This window comes from Epinephelus fuscoguttatus, linkage group LG11 (assembly GCF_011397635.1).
Source record: "Epinephelus fuscoguttatus linkage group LG11, E.fuscoguttatus.final_Chr_v1".
Lineage (NCBI taxonomy): Eukaryota > Metazoa > Chordata > Actinopteri > Perciformes > Serranidae > Epinephelus > Epinephelus fuscoguttatus.
Genome location: NC_064762.1, coordinates 25,278,624 through 25,292,022, shown reverse-complemented (window position 1 = coordinate 25,292,022; position 13,399 = coordinate 25,278,624). Strand labels below are relative to the sequence as shown.

General features: G+C 41.2%; 1 protein-coding gene across 4 annotated transcripts in view; it reads left to right on the top strand.

The window, feature by feature from the left end:
* Positions 1-13,399, top strand: part of ryr3 (ryanodine receptor 3) — a 157,660-nt gene that overhangs the window by 106,533 nt on the left and 37,728 nt on the right. For all 4 annotated transcript variants that reach the window (XM_049589531.1, XM_049589530.1, XM_049589529.1 and 1 more), the window contains 23 exons: positions 66-156; positions 500-640; positions 1,219-1,382; positions 1,619-1,697; positions 1,919-2,008; positions 2,557-2,700; positions 5,005-5,067; positions 5,218-5,293; positions 5,401-5,524; positions 5,644-5,759; positions 5,872-5,939; positions 6,032-6,153; positions 6,395-6,444; positions 6,534-6,594; positions 6,709-6,947; positions 7,503-7,584; positions 8,442-8,572; positions 8,718-8,836; positions 9,153-9,351; positions 10,457-10,551; positions 10,863-11,008; positions 11,232-11,319; positions 11,417-11,509. In XM_049589531.1, the coding sequence (XP_049445488.1) occupies positions 66-156; positions 500-640; positions 1,219-1,382; positions 1,619-1,697; positions 1,919-2,008; positions 2,557-2,700; positions 5,005-5,067; positions 5,218-5,293; positions 5,401-5,524; positions 5,644-5,759; positions 5,872-5,939; positions 6,032-6,153; positions 6,395-6,444; positions 6,534-6,594; positions 6,709-6,947; positions 7,503-7,584; positions 8,442-8,572; positions 8,718-8,836; positions 9,153-9,351; positions 10,457-10,551; positions 10,863-11,008; positions 11,232-11,319; positions 11,417-11,509 (2,581 nt within the window). The remainder of the gene's footprint in view (positions 1-65; positions 157-499; positions 641-1,218; positions 1,383-1,618; positions 1,698-1,918; positions 2,009-2,556; positions 2,701-5,004; positions 5,068-5,217; positions 5,294-5,400; positions 5,525-5,643; positions 5,760-5,871; positions 5,940-6,031; positions 6,154-6,394; positions 6,445-6,533; positions 6,595-6,708; positions 6,948-7,502; positions 7,585-8,441; positions 8,573-8,717; positions 8,837-9,152; positions 9,352-10,456; positions 10,552-10,862; positions 11,009-11,231; positions 11,320-11,416; positions 11,510-13,399) is intronic.

Sequence of the window (13,399 nt, the reverse complement as noted above, 5' to 3'; positions counted from 1 at the left end):
ATCTAGGGAGTCTCGACTCACTGCTCTGCATTTCTTTGTTTTAATAATATAATTATATTTCACAGGCACCTGCGTCCCTCCATGATGCAGCAGCTGCTCAGACGGCTGGTGTTCGACGTTCCCATGCTCAATGAATACTGCAAGATACCTATCCGGGTAAGACACTGGACAGGGTTTCCTGTCACTACTGAGTTTGATTTATTGGTTGAAAGAGTTATGGGATAATTATTATAAGCAATCAGAGGCGTCTTGTATATTACAACCCATTTATCCTCCTCAGTTGCTGTGTGTTGAACATCTACACATGATTGTTTATTCCACCAAGCATTTCCTAAATATTTGTATGAAGTCAGGTGACATTGGGCACCATGTATTTTACCATGTATACATGTAGTACAGTATGAAACGGCAAAAACCTAACTCTCTGGGAGAGAGATGTACAAGACTATTTCATAAACTTGAACTCAGATGTTTCTTTTCTTGTATCTTTGATCTCTAGCTCCTGACCAACCACTATGAGCGGAACTGGAAGTATTACTGCCTGCCTTCTGGTATGGGCAGCTACGGCACAGCCTCCGAGGAGGAGCTCCTCCTAACCAAGAAACTCTTCTGGGGAATCTTTGACTCTGTTGCTCACAAGGTACAGCCACAACCATGTTGTGCAGAATATTCATTGAGATAAGCAGACAGCGTGTGTATGGACCAAGAAATAATTTATGGTTTCGGAAAGCTGTATTACCTTTCTGTATTTTCTTTATCTATCTCCCTCTTGCTCATTTTCTATCTCTGAGAATAAATCAGTATAGAGAGGCGAGGCAATATTTTCCCTCAATCCTTCTCTGTAGCATAACAAAATGTTTAGTAGTCTAGTGGTGTTTGCTCTCATCAAGATTTCCTCAGTTTGCTGCTTTTTTTTATATTCTGTTTTCAGAAAAAGCTTGAGTTTTCAATACCTGAGTGTGGCCCTCGTGAGAGAAAAGTTCTCCATAGTCAGAGGTAGTGAAATGAAAGCTCAATGAAGTGCTTGTGAGCAGAGCAGCCGAGGTGAAGCCAAAACAGATGAATCATTTATCAGTCAGTGACGAGACATTGCTTGGTGCAGACTTTTCCAGCCCTCTGTGTTTCACTCTGCCTCCTCTTATTTTTCTGTACTCAGTCTGTCCATCTAATAGCTAATGCAGACATGCCCTCATTCTGCTATATCTGCCTCTTCTGCAGAAGTACGATCCTGACCTTTTCAAAATGGCCATGTCATGCCTGTGTGCCATTGCTGGAGCCTTGCCTCCAGACTTTATTGATGCCACTCTTGGAGCAACACTGGAGAAACAGACATCAGTGGACGCACAGGGCAACTTTGATCCCAAACCCATCAACACTGCCAAGTGAGTTGAAAATGCATTTATTTCTTTATTTTTTGAAGATATATTAGGCACGTGGTTGAAATTAATCTAATATCTAAAACTGATTTGCTGTTTTGCCAATATTAGCTCTGTCAATTTAATTAAAATCTGTGTGTATACCTTGAGTGTTTGTCGTCAAAGATTTTACCTGCTCATTATACAAGCAGAATTGACTTTGAAATAACAATAAATATTTAAACATTATCTCCACTCTCTAGTATCTCCCTTCCTGAAAAACTTGAGTACATTGCCAACAAATATGCAGAGCATTCCCATGACAAGTGGTCCTCAGAGAAGGTTAGTCCCTGTGCATATGGTTGCAGTGTTTTCCTCCCTCGTACTAACATTTAATTTATAACATATAACATAAATAGATTATTTAATTATATTTTATTTTGTTTTTGTTTTTTTAATTTGTATCCTACACTCCTACAACTCACAATATAGAATTTATACTACTGAGTTTGTATACCTGAAATGCAGTATACTACACAGTGTACAATAAACTATTGTTGTAGGTGTCAGCAGGTTGGAAACATGGAGACAGCTTGGATGAGCAGGCCAAAACTCATCCGCTGCTGAAGCCTTACAAAGGGCTGAGTGAAAAGGTACATGCACACACAGCTGCTGCTGGAGAAAGCATTGTCCTACTGCTAATTGTGTTTGAAACATAGTGAAAGAAATCTTGTCTTGACCAACATTTACAGGTAGATTTAGCTGTAAGAAGAACCTCTCTTAATGGCAAAGCTATTATGAAGACAGAAATGATGGTGGTAGTTGTTTTAAGGCCAGACTGGTACAAAATTTATGGTTTGCCAACTTGAAAACTTGACTGTGAAAGAAGGGAACTGGTCAAATACAAAAAAAACATGGTTTTATAAGTCTAAGGAAGGCAAATGATTTCTTTTATTGACTTTAATCAATGTAGGGATGAAAAGGTAATTTATTAAGTCAAGGTGAACTTCATTCTTTAACATAAAATTCCAATAGGAAAATAAACTAGAAATGAACATCCTTAAAAAAATTTAATTGTTTCATGAGCTGATCAAATGTATTCATATGACTTCCACTCCTGTCACGTTTGGTGGAGACACAGTCCTCCATAAGATGTTTAGCCAAACAGTGTCTAACAGACTTTTGTGTGTTCAATATGCAGGAGAGAGAAACATACCGCTGGCCAGTGAGGGAGTCTCTGAAGAGCATGCTGTCTATGGGCTGGAACATTGAGAGGACCAAGGAGGGAGAAGCCATGTTCCAGCAACGAGAGAGTGAAAAACAACGAAAGACCTCTGAGTCTCAGGTAACATCCTGATGTATGATCCACTTATTGTGTGATTACTTTTCATCACGATTAGAGAATAATGTTTCCTTTGTGATACTTATTTACTATCTCACAAACTTACATAAATTCACAAGTATCCCCTTTTAAAGTTGACTTTGTCCTCTCTGTTCAGCAGCCTCAGCTTTTGCTGTGATGTTTTTGCACTTTGTTTGCAGAGATAATTTATAACAGGGCCCCATTGAAAAATTAAAAGGGAGGGCCACTCCCTTGCCCTGCAAGACTAATGGGCACAAGGCAGCAAAGCTAATGGCTTGTATCACTTTCACGTCTTGCTTCATTTATCACACAAATGCTTTTTTTTTTTTTTTTTTTTTCTCTCACATATTAAAGTTATTGGGCAACATGAATACTGAAAAGCAGGAATATTGTTTGGGACTAAGAAAAAGCTGCTGCAGTTTTAAGTCGACAAAGCAAAGGAAAAAGCATGGAAAACTGTCTACGGTATAGACAACTTAACATTTACATTTGACTCATTGTAAAAGGTAGGGCTGCCCCCTAATAGTCGACCAAAGGTTAGTCGACCAAAAGGTCATTAGTTGGCAACATTTCATTGGTTGCTTAGTCGCAGAGAGAAAAAAACAAACAAACATGAACTCTATTAGGTGCTGCATCTTGTCTAAATAAATCAAAACCTATATGACTGTACCATAGGGCTGTCAAAATTGCTCAAAAATGACGTTCGAATATTCCTTCTAAAAATAACTCATAGGTTCGAACCATTCAAATTTTTATTTTTTTTTTCGCATTATGTCCACAAGAGGGCAAACTAATACAAGTATATGTATTAATACAAGGAAACATAACTACTTGTAGGTATTTTTATTTCAACATAAACGTCTTTGAAAACATTTACATACCTACACATTAAAACACATAAAACAATTATCTATAACATTACGTTATAAACGACCGCGGACCTCTCGCTCGCCCCTCCTTATGCAGTGCTTTCAATGCAGCGGCCCAGGCCAACGCCCACTCGCAAAGAGGACAGCTGCGGTGGTGTTTTTTTCCTCTCCACAATCGAATATCAATTTTCACATTCGAAGGTCCGTGTTTTTTTTTTTTTTTTTTTTTTTTCCCAAATTCGAATTTAGAATATTCGTTGACAGCCCTACTGTACCATGTGGGAATTTAGCTTGAAAGGACAGCGCTCAGCAATCAGACAGGAGTCAGGTTAATTTCCAGGGCTGGTACCTGTGGTTAACACACAGGCTAGTTAATAACATGTCGGGCAGGAAATCCAAAGTGTGGGATCATTTTGAGAAGGTGAAGGACAAACCCAAGGTGATATGTAAACTCATCTTCATTGGTCGACTACAAACATGACGTATCATCTGAAACTTGTCAGTAGCTACATGCCCATTAGCCACTTAGCACAATCATTACTGCTTTGCCCACGGCGTCATTAACAGGCGGCTCGCTCAGTGTGTGACGTGCACTTGTAGATAAAATATAGGCCTATATTAATGAAGGTTCATTAGTACGGTTTTGTATTTCTCTGTAATGTAGCACAGTGTTAACAATGTTACTGATACTATTCTTTCTCACACCTTCAACTCAAACCATCGTGTTGCCCCACCCAAAATATATAATCTAATAATTAAGTTAATATCTTAAACATGACAGCCAACCCTAGATTCACTCTTGTTTCTTATAATTGTGTTTTTTTTTGGCACTGTGTCTGATTTTTGTAGCTTCCTCTTGAATGTGTGCTGCTACTACCTGATGGGTGTATTTTTATAAAACCCTGACCTCACCTGCACGCTGTTTTTTTAGCTGGGGGCTACACGCCCATAAATGTCCTGACCACAGCAATGTAAGAAGAAAATCAGAAAATACAGGTGGAGGGCAAAGTCTCTGCAGATAAATACATCACCACACACACACACACACACACACACACACACACACACACCTTTAAACTTAGTACTGCAACATCAGTTTTGATTTTCTCTTCTGTCTGTGCAGCCATGTCTTGTGTCAGTGCTCTTGTTTAGTGTAGCCAAACCAGACACAACACATATCACTTCCTAAACACCAGAATATTTTTCCAGGGAAGAGCTACCAAAATGTTTAGAACTTCAAATGTAAAAGCTTTAAGTCAGACATGAACAGAATCACAGATGTAATTTCTCGGATGGCAAAAGGAAGTAAATTACACATTGATTTATAGAGAAATATTGTTGAGTAACTAAATTAGATCATCGTTTTGAATATTCAAATCTGGTTTTGTGCTTCTGTTGTCTCTATCTGTCTTTGTAGAGTAATGGATTCAGTCCTGCTCCAGTGGATTTACACAATGTCACATTGTCGAGAGAGTTACAGGTTAGTTTGTGTTCAACTCTTTATAATGTTGTTATAATGATGATATGATCACTGTTCTAGGAAGTTTGTACATAAGCTCCAATCTCAGTTTGAGAATTGTCTGTGTAACTCGAAACCAAAATGCTCGGATATGATAAAATGTGTCTGCAGGGCATGGTGGAGGTGGTTGCAGAAAACTACCACAACATCTGGGCCAAGAAGAAGAAGACTGAACTCGTCAGCAAAGGTGCGTAAACGTACATTTTAAAAATACACTTGCCCTGGGCTAATTCTGACCTGTTATTTGTGTAAAATGCATTTGAAATGATTTTTGAGTTTGATTGACCGACCAAGGAGGAGGGACCCACCCGCTGCTGGTTCCCTATGATACCCTGACTGCTAAGGAGAAGTACAGAGACAGAGAGAAGGCCCAGGAGCTCTTCAAGTTTCTGCAAATCAGCGGCTACGCCATCATAAGGTTTACCTCCTCTTATTCCAATTCATCCTTCATTGAAGACATATGTAAAAAAGGAATAAGCATAATGTCACAACAGCCAGCGTAGTTTTAAACCTAATTGTAATTGTTTCATCTGACAGAGGTCTGAAGGACATGGAGCAGGACTCATCATCCATGGAGAAACGTTTTTCCTACAAGTTCCTCAAAAGGCTGCTGAAGTACGTTGACTCTGCCCAGGAGTTCATCGCTCATCTTGGTAAGTGTGTGGCATTTTAAACACAGGTAATTTGGGCACTGAGAGATGCATTACATTGATTCGGAACCCTTTGTGATGCTGACCTCGCCACTCAATGTTGTTGTTAATCCAGAGGCTATGGCCACCAGTGGGAAGACAGACAAATCACCTCATGACCAGGAAATCAAGTTCTTTGCTAAGGTCTGGAACACTGATATGATGTTGAATTTACTTTTAAATAGTTTTAAATAGGCTCATAGTTTTAGTCTCATACCTCAGTTTCTTCTCTCCAGGTGTTGCTTCCTGTGATAGATCAAACTTTTAAGAACCACCATCTCTACTTCCTGTCCACACCCAGCAAGAACCTGAGCAGCTGTGGCTGTGCCTCCAACAAAGAGAAGGAGATGGTCACCAGGTACTGTGTCGAAGCAATATACAATCTGTGTAATCAGTATTTCTGTTGTCAGGTTTTTGCTGTTTAGAGGGGTTTGCCTTGCAGTCCTCCCTTTAATCTCAGTGAGAAGAGAGCAGAATTTCTCTTTCATATTTTCGTCAGACTTTTTCTTATTTCCCTGCTTACTTCGCTTTTTTTTCCAGCTCTTTGTTCTCTCTGACGCTTTTTGTTCACTTCTGTTCTTACCATCTTTCTTTTCCAGCTTGTTCTGTAAGCTGGCAGCTCTTGTCAGACACAGGATTTCTCTCTTTGGTAAGGTTGGCATTGCCTCAGTCTGTATCCTCGTGTGCCTGTTTGCTGTGAGTATCTCTCCACATCTACTATAAATGTTTCTCTCTCAGGAAGTGACTCTGCCATGATGGTGAGCTGTCTGCACATCCTCACCCACTCACTTGACACAAGGTAAAAACACACTGTTGTCTGTACAGTATGTGCACGCTGTTCCATCAAGAAGACAATTAGCGTTTGTCTCGTGTGTGCTCATCAGCTCTTGTGTCCCTTTCCCCCCTCGCTCAGAACGGTGATGAAATCCGGCTCAGAGCTCGTCAAAGCCGGGGTTCGGACTTTCTTTGAGAACGCAGCAGAGGACCTGGAGAAGCTGCTGGAGATGCTTAAACTGGGGAAGTTCATGCAGTCCCGTGCCCAGATGAAGAGCGTCACCCAGAGCATCAACTATGTGACCGTGGCACTGCTGCCCATCCTCACCGCCCTGTTTGAGCACATCACAACATATGGGTTTGGAGTGGACCTTCTGTGTGAGTTAATGCTTCCACACCATTTTCAGTTTTTTTCTTTTACTTTATTTTTATTGCCTTTTAAATAGAAAACAAACAGGAATAATACATTAAAAACGCACACATAATAAAATACTCATACTCATCCGGCGGAGCTTCGCTGTCTTACCTGAGCTGTTGCTTAATCCACAGGCTGTACTTGTGCATTTTCGTATTGCCTGCCACCCATGCTGCCACCACAGACACTGCACTGCCATTTTCTCACCTCAGATGTTTACAAAAACATATTTAGCTTACTGTTTCATCGTAATACTAGTGCGTTCGTTACCATCTAGCTGCCATTGTGTCACATGGACGAGTTCACATTACGTAACTTGCCATCAGGAGCATTTATTGGTCCGGTATGGTGCAGTGCATTCTGATAGTTATAGGTTTTCTACCCCTTGAGCAAAAGCAAATGCCACAACTCTTTTTCTCTGTTTTCTCTGGTCATGTAGCACCACTAGCTTCACAAGTATTTGCATCGTTCTATCTTTCGTTTGATGTGCGCTAGATGAATGTTTTTGTTTGTTTCAGTGGATGATGTCCAGCTGTCCTGCTACAGATTCCTTACCTGTTTGTACTCTCTGGGAACAGGAAAGAACATCTTTGTGGAAAGGTAGGAGGCCAAGCCTTTCCCAAACCGTGCAACAGGGTGTAAAATTGCTTCTGACTCTACACATGAGCAGCACCGTATATTTGACCATTAAGTTTAAGACTCCTCGGTAACTATTAATGCTTGCTATAATATTTTTATCATCTGTGAGAATTCTTATCAAGGAACTGTGAAATAGAAATGTATAAACTACATTATGCTTGTCACTGTTAATTAGGATATGGCTGTTAAGTTTTTTGATTAACTCATATTTGTGACAGATGTCCTCAGCAATTTCAGGAGGATTTGCAGTGCCTTGTGTACTCTCAATTAAAAAGTGTCTTATGTGTGCCACAGTTAATGTGATACAGTATGTGTAACAAAATGAAGGCAGAGGTTTTGACTTTGGCCAGACAAGACAAGGATCATATTTAATGAGAATCAATAAAGTGAAAAAAGATTTCACGGCCCAGTGAGACGACACAACAGAAACACTTTGTGCTGTGAAATGTCTTTCATTAAAACCACGACTCTGTGGCGTTATTCCCTGACTGGCTGTTACACAGCAATAAAACCTCCCAGAACTGTTGTGGAAAAGAAAGTTTCTCACCTTGAGCTGACTCAAGCTGTGAAATAATCAGTGATAAAGTTTGACCACAACCTTACCTTAGCTGTCTGGACTAAATTAATCCTGATACAACGTGGTGCTCTGTGAAGTCTCAGTGTACTGAGAGCCCAGTGGATCAAGTGTTGAGATTTGTCGTAACAAAAACCCCAAAAATGTTTCGGTTAAAGACTTGTTATGTTGTATGTTGCAAATATTTATCTTTGGTGTGCATTTTCTCATATTACACTCCATGAATGTACATGTTGATCTGCAGGCATCTTCCAGCAATAGGGGAGAGCCTGGCAACTCTGGTGGCAGCCATGCCTGTGGCGTTCCTGGAGCCCCACTTAAACGCCCACAACCCACTCTCTGTCTTCAACACCAAGACCCCAAGAGAGAGAGCCAGTGAGTGTCCACCTGATCCTCCTTTTCATTTTGATCACCATCACATTTATTTACAATGCTCTGACATTCCTGTTTTGAGATTCTTGAAGTATTTTGCGTCATCTAAGAATTTTAAAAATTTCTTCTTGTTGTTTTTCCATTCTAGTCCTGAGTATGCCGGACACAGTGGAGGAGATGTGTCCGGAGTTGCCGCGCCTTGACAGACTGCTGAAAGATGTCAGCGATGTGTCAGAGTCTGGTGCTCGCTACAGTGAAATGCCACAGGTCTGAGGGGCTGATGGGAAATTTAAATGTTTACAGAAAGCTGCATTTTTTAGGTGTTTAGTTCCACAACAACATGGTCACCACTTGTATGCTAATGAGTTGCATTATAGGTAGGATCCAGTGTTAATAGAGCTTAGGGACTATGGCTGTGTCTTAAATTGCATACCATGCATACATACCCAATATGAGTACTATTGTTGGACATTGTTTTGTGTGATACTGGATTGAAAAGCTCCTATCAGAAATGATTAGTGTATATTTTAAATGACTGAGATGTACGTCACCAGACATTTGACATTCAGCCTGTCTCCTGCAGGTCATTGAGGTGATCCTCCCCATGCTTTGTAACTATCTGTCCTACTGGTGGGAGAAAGGTCCGGAGAATTCACCTCCAGATGCCCACTGCTGCACTATGGTGACTTCTGAACACCTCAGCATCATCTTGGGAAACATCCTCAAGATCCTCAACAACAACCTGGGCATCGATGACGCCCCCTGGATGAAAAGGATTGCAGGTATGTACCACACACAAGGCTGTTGGAGAAAGTTTTTTTCCAGACTTGCAAAGACATTGCCACATGGGAGTATGCATTCACATTTCATTAGGTGGTGAGTTCAGGTCTCAACAGAGGCAGAAACTTCCCTGCTCATCCACTTTCTCTTCAAAAACAAACATTGAAAGAGTCAAATTTAAGGTCAAACTTCAGCATAATAATAAAACACTCTGAAAAGTTATTTTAATTGAGTAAATCCATGTGGGAACCTTCATTTAATTATTGTAGAACATTTGCATTTGCAGGGCACATTCCTCAGTGGGAGTTCAGGAAAGGCCAGATAAACATAATTGGCTGCTGTGGGGGCACATAGCCTGAGGCACTTTTACATTTTAAAACCACATTTGAATATTGTGTTTCCAACACGTTTACAAACAATGTATTAGACACAGGGAAAATTCCCACTGTGACCTACATGTAATGTCCCCATCCAATTTACAACTATATTTTCCTATGTTTACATCCCCTGAAATGAATGACTTTGCCAACACTGACTTGTATCAAAGTTTGTCACTAGAGAGGTGTTTTCACATTCCTCTGCTGAAGGGGGCGAAGTCTATACACATGTATGGCTGAATCTCTCTGATGTTTCCTCTAACACTAACGCAAGCCGTCTTGATTTGCGCTGCTCTTTCAGCAGTCAACTTAGCGTTAGTCTCCCATAGCCAGACCTATTTCCACATGTTGTTTTAGTGCTGTAAAAAGAGATCTGTTGCTGGCCCATTTGTGGATTTTTGTTATATGTTTTTTACATGCTTTAAAACGTGTCTGGAGGGGGACTATTTTCGAGTATTATCTCCTGTTTTTAGTACTGTTCTATTTTCAGATACAAGGGTGAAAACCTGCATTGGCTGATCTAACTTGAAAACTTTTGGTTTTTCTAAAACTGCTGTTATAAAGTGCTAAAGTTTGACAGCTCTGACAATAATATCCAGGGCTAGTCCCTGTGTTCTTCAAAGTTTAGGTGCAAATCCTTCCAGAAGCCTGATGCACTCCTAAGAGCATCAGTTTCTCAGTTGCCCGTGTCCAGGATATACTGTATATTTTCCATTGTCTCTGTCTCCAGTCTACTCTCAGCCAATCATCTGCAAGGCTGGAGCAGATCTGCTGAGAACCCACTTCCTACCGACACTGGACAAACTGAAGAAGAAGACAGTGAAGGTGAGAGCCTTAAATATACTGTACATGGTATTACAGCAGCACATTGTACCCACTGCTCAGTGACACCTGTGGTTAAAGTAGATTTTTTTGCTGACTCCATCATAAGCTGCTGAAGCTGTACTGTATATATTGAGCTGTGAGTAGTCGGAGGAGCTAGCACAAGAACATTATATTCAGTCACATCATCTACCGAGAGTAAAAATATCTCTGTCACGTATTGAGAGAACATACAGACAGGAGATTATTACCGTTGAGTTGGAAGGGGTTGTGTGTGAGGACCATATTAATGAATTGATGTGCTGCAAACGAAGGTTGTGGCTGAAGAGGAGCTGCTGAAGGCAGACGGTAAAAGTGACAACCAGGAGGCCGAGCTGCAAATCCTAGATGAGTTCGCTGTGCTCTGCAGAGACCTCTACGCCTTCTACCCCATGCTTATCCGTTATGTGGACAACAACAGGTACAGTATTGGCAAAAAAGATTAGTTTTTATTTCAAGTTTTTGATGTGTTAACATTAGTTTGTTCAGTTTTGAACAGCGTGAATATTTTCCTGTAGTCCCTGAGCTTTATCCACCTGTATTTCTAGTTTAAGTTTTAATATTGTCCTGTCCTGCACTGATGCACCACAACTTAATGATACTTTATAGAAAACCTCCCTGTTTCAAATCATTGTCCATTCCAGGTCCAGGTGGCTGAAGGAGCCCGATGCAAACTCCACTCAGCTCTTCAGGATGGTGGCTGAGATCTTCATCCTCTGGTGCAAGTCCCACGTAAGGCTTACCATGCAGTCTAGTAGTCTTATCACAGTATGACATTTAATAAAATGTCTTTGCTGTTTGACCTCTTGTCTTTGCCCTGTGAACCCAGAACTTTAAGCGTGAGGAGCAAAACTTTGTGGTTCAGAATGAGATCAACAACTTGGGTTTCCTGACCGGTGAGGGCAAGGCGAAGATGTCCAAGGTAAATACAATGGATATTGCAGGTGATATAGGTAAATACAAAAGTATAGATATTGCTGATTAACTTGATAAAATACATTACAAGATAAGGATGTTAACATTCTGTTTTGTTCTTTATGTAAAAAAAACAACCCAATAAAACAATGAAAAGACCAAAACCAACATTAAACTGACCCCGCTACGGCCGGGCTGATTCAACTTATTCCTCTGTGCTGTGGGGCTCAAACTTTTTCTAAAACTTTTAAAAACTCATCAATGAGCCACACTTTTGAACTCTGCTAGTAACGCTGCCTCAACCCAACACTAGCTATGTGTCCACCCAAAAGTGATTTGAATCATTGGAAAATGCGCATTAAAAGAAATACGAATCCTGTGTGTTTCCATTAAATGTACGGACTTTGGTGAAAACTACGAACTCGTGCGAGTTTTCCGCAGAACCAGAAACAAAACGTCTTGCATTCTTCTTCTACGTTTTCTGGCGGTTGGCAACCAGCTTGTAAATGCATTACCGCCTTCCTGACCCGGAGTGTGGATATCACCATGGAGTAGGGATGGGCAGCACAAGCAAAAACACTATTTGAAAATCATGGCAACTATTCAACAATTTTTCGAATGATCGCCCCCCTCCCCTCCCGGAGCCACGCACACAGAGATCCATTCATCATTACGGCCGGGCTCCACCGGCTGCAAACCTACGTCACGTCAGCGTAGCGTCGCGGCATATTAATTTGGGCTCCACTGACTGCGTACGGAAGCGACACATAGAGAAGCCAGCGGGGTTGTTTACCGTTTGCCGAGCCGAGAGGCTGCATGTAGGCTGCATGAAATGTTAAAGCATTTTCCACCTAAGTTATTACATATATTTGAGTTATCTACAAGTTTACTGTACTGTTTGTCATCTACTTGCTTTCAAATGTCCACCACGGACACTTACACAATGTCACAGATAAACATGGGTAAATGCATGAAAAAAAATCATCACATATCACCTCTGATAATGGTTTACTCATTTAAAAACACATTGTGCACCATCTGCTGGAGGGTCGCGTAGGGGAGCGTAGCGTGACAAAAATAGAAGAGCCGCGTAAAATAGAGAGTTGTCGCGCGACAGACGGGGGTTGTCGCGCTGCTCCCGTTGCCGGTGGAGCCGCTGTAATTGATTAACGGAGGGGGGGGGCTGCTACAGGACTCACGCTGCAGACGTGTCGTGCCGCTGAGCCCGGCCGTACGGTCCCTTGCCGCCTCCTGCGTGCCTCGCTCTCAAATGACTGTGCATACTTGTTGTAGACTTGTGATACGCAAGCTTTGCCTCACAGTTTGCACTGCACCTCATTTTCGTTTATTTTGTCGATGTAGCAATCCTATACTGCCCTCGTGCGGTTAGGAGCTGAATTGCATGTCAAATAAAGGGGGTAAATAAGACAGCGAATAGTAATAGTCACATTAAAAAATTGATTTTTCAAAATAAAACGACTATTCGGAAATTCGAAAATCGTTACCCATCCCTACCATGGAGAGAGGTGCGCTACGTCAGACTTAATTCGAACATAACTGTTTCCATCCCCCGTTTTGCGATTCAGTATTTTTTTGAATCAACCAAAACCCGTCTAAAGCGAGCTTATTTTAGTTTGTGCAAATCAGGGGATTTTAATTCAAATTTTGGCGTTTCCGTCATAATTTTCCGATGCGGGTACTTCTAGATGCGCATCTAAACAGGCTGATGGAAACATGGCTACTGTTGCTGTGGAAACATTTTGCCCACCCTCCAGTCTCCCCCCAGGTCATCCCAGTTTATATTAGCACCACTAGCTGTGCTGACATTGCTAATGTGGTTAACAGTGATGCTCAAGGGAGTTTATGGCCCAAAATGAATCTGCTTACTCACTGGTGC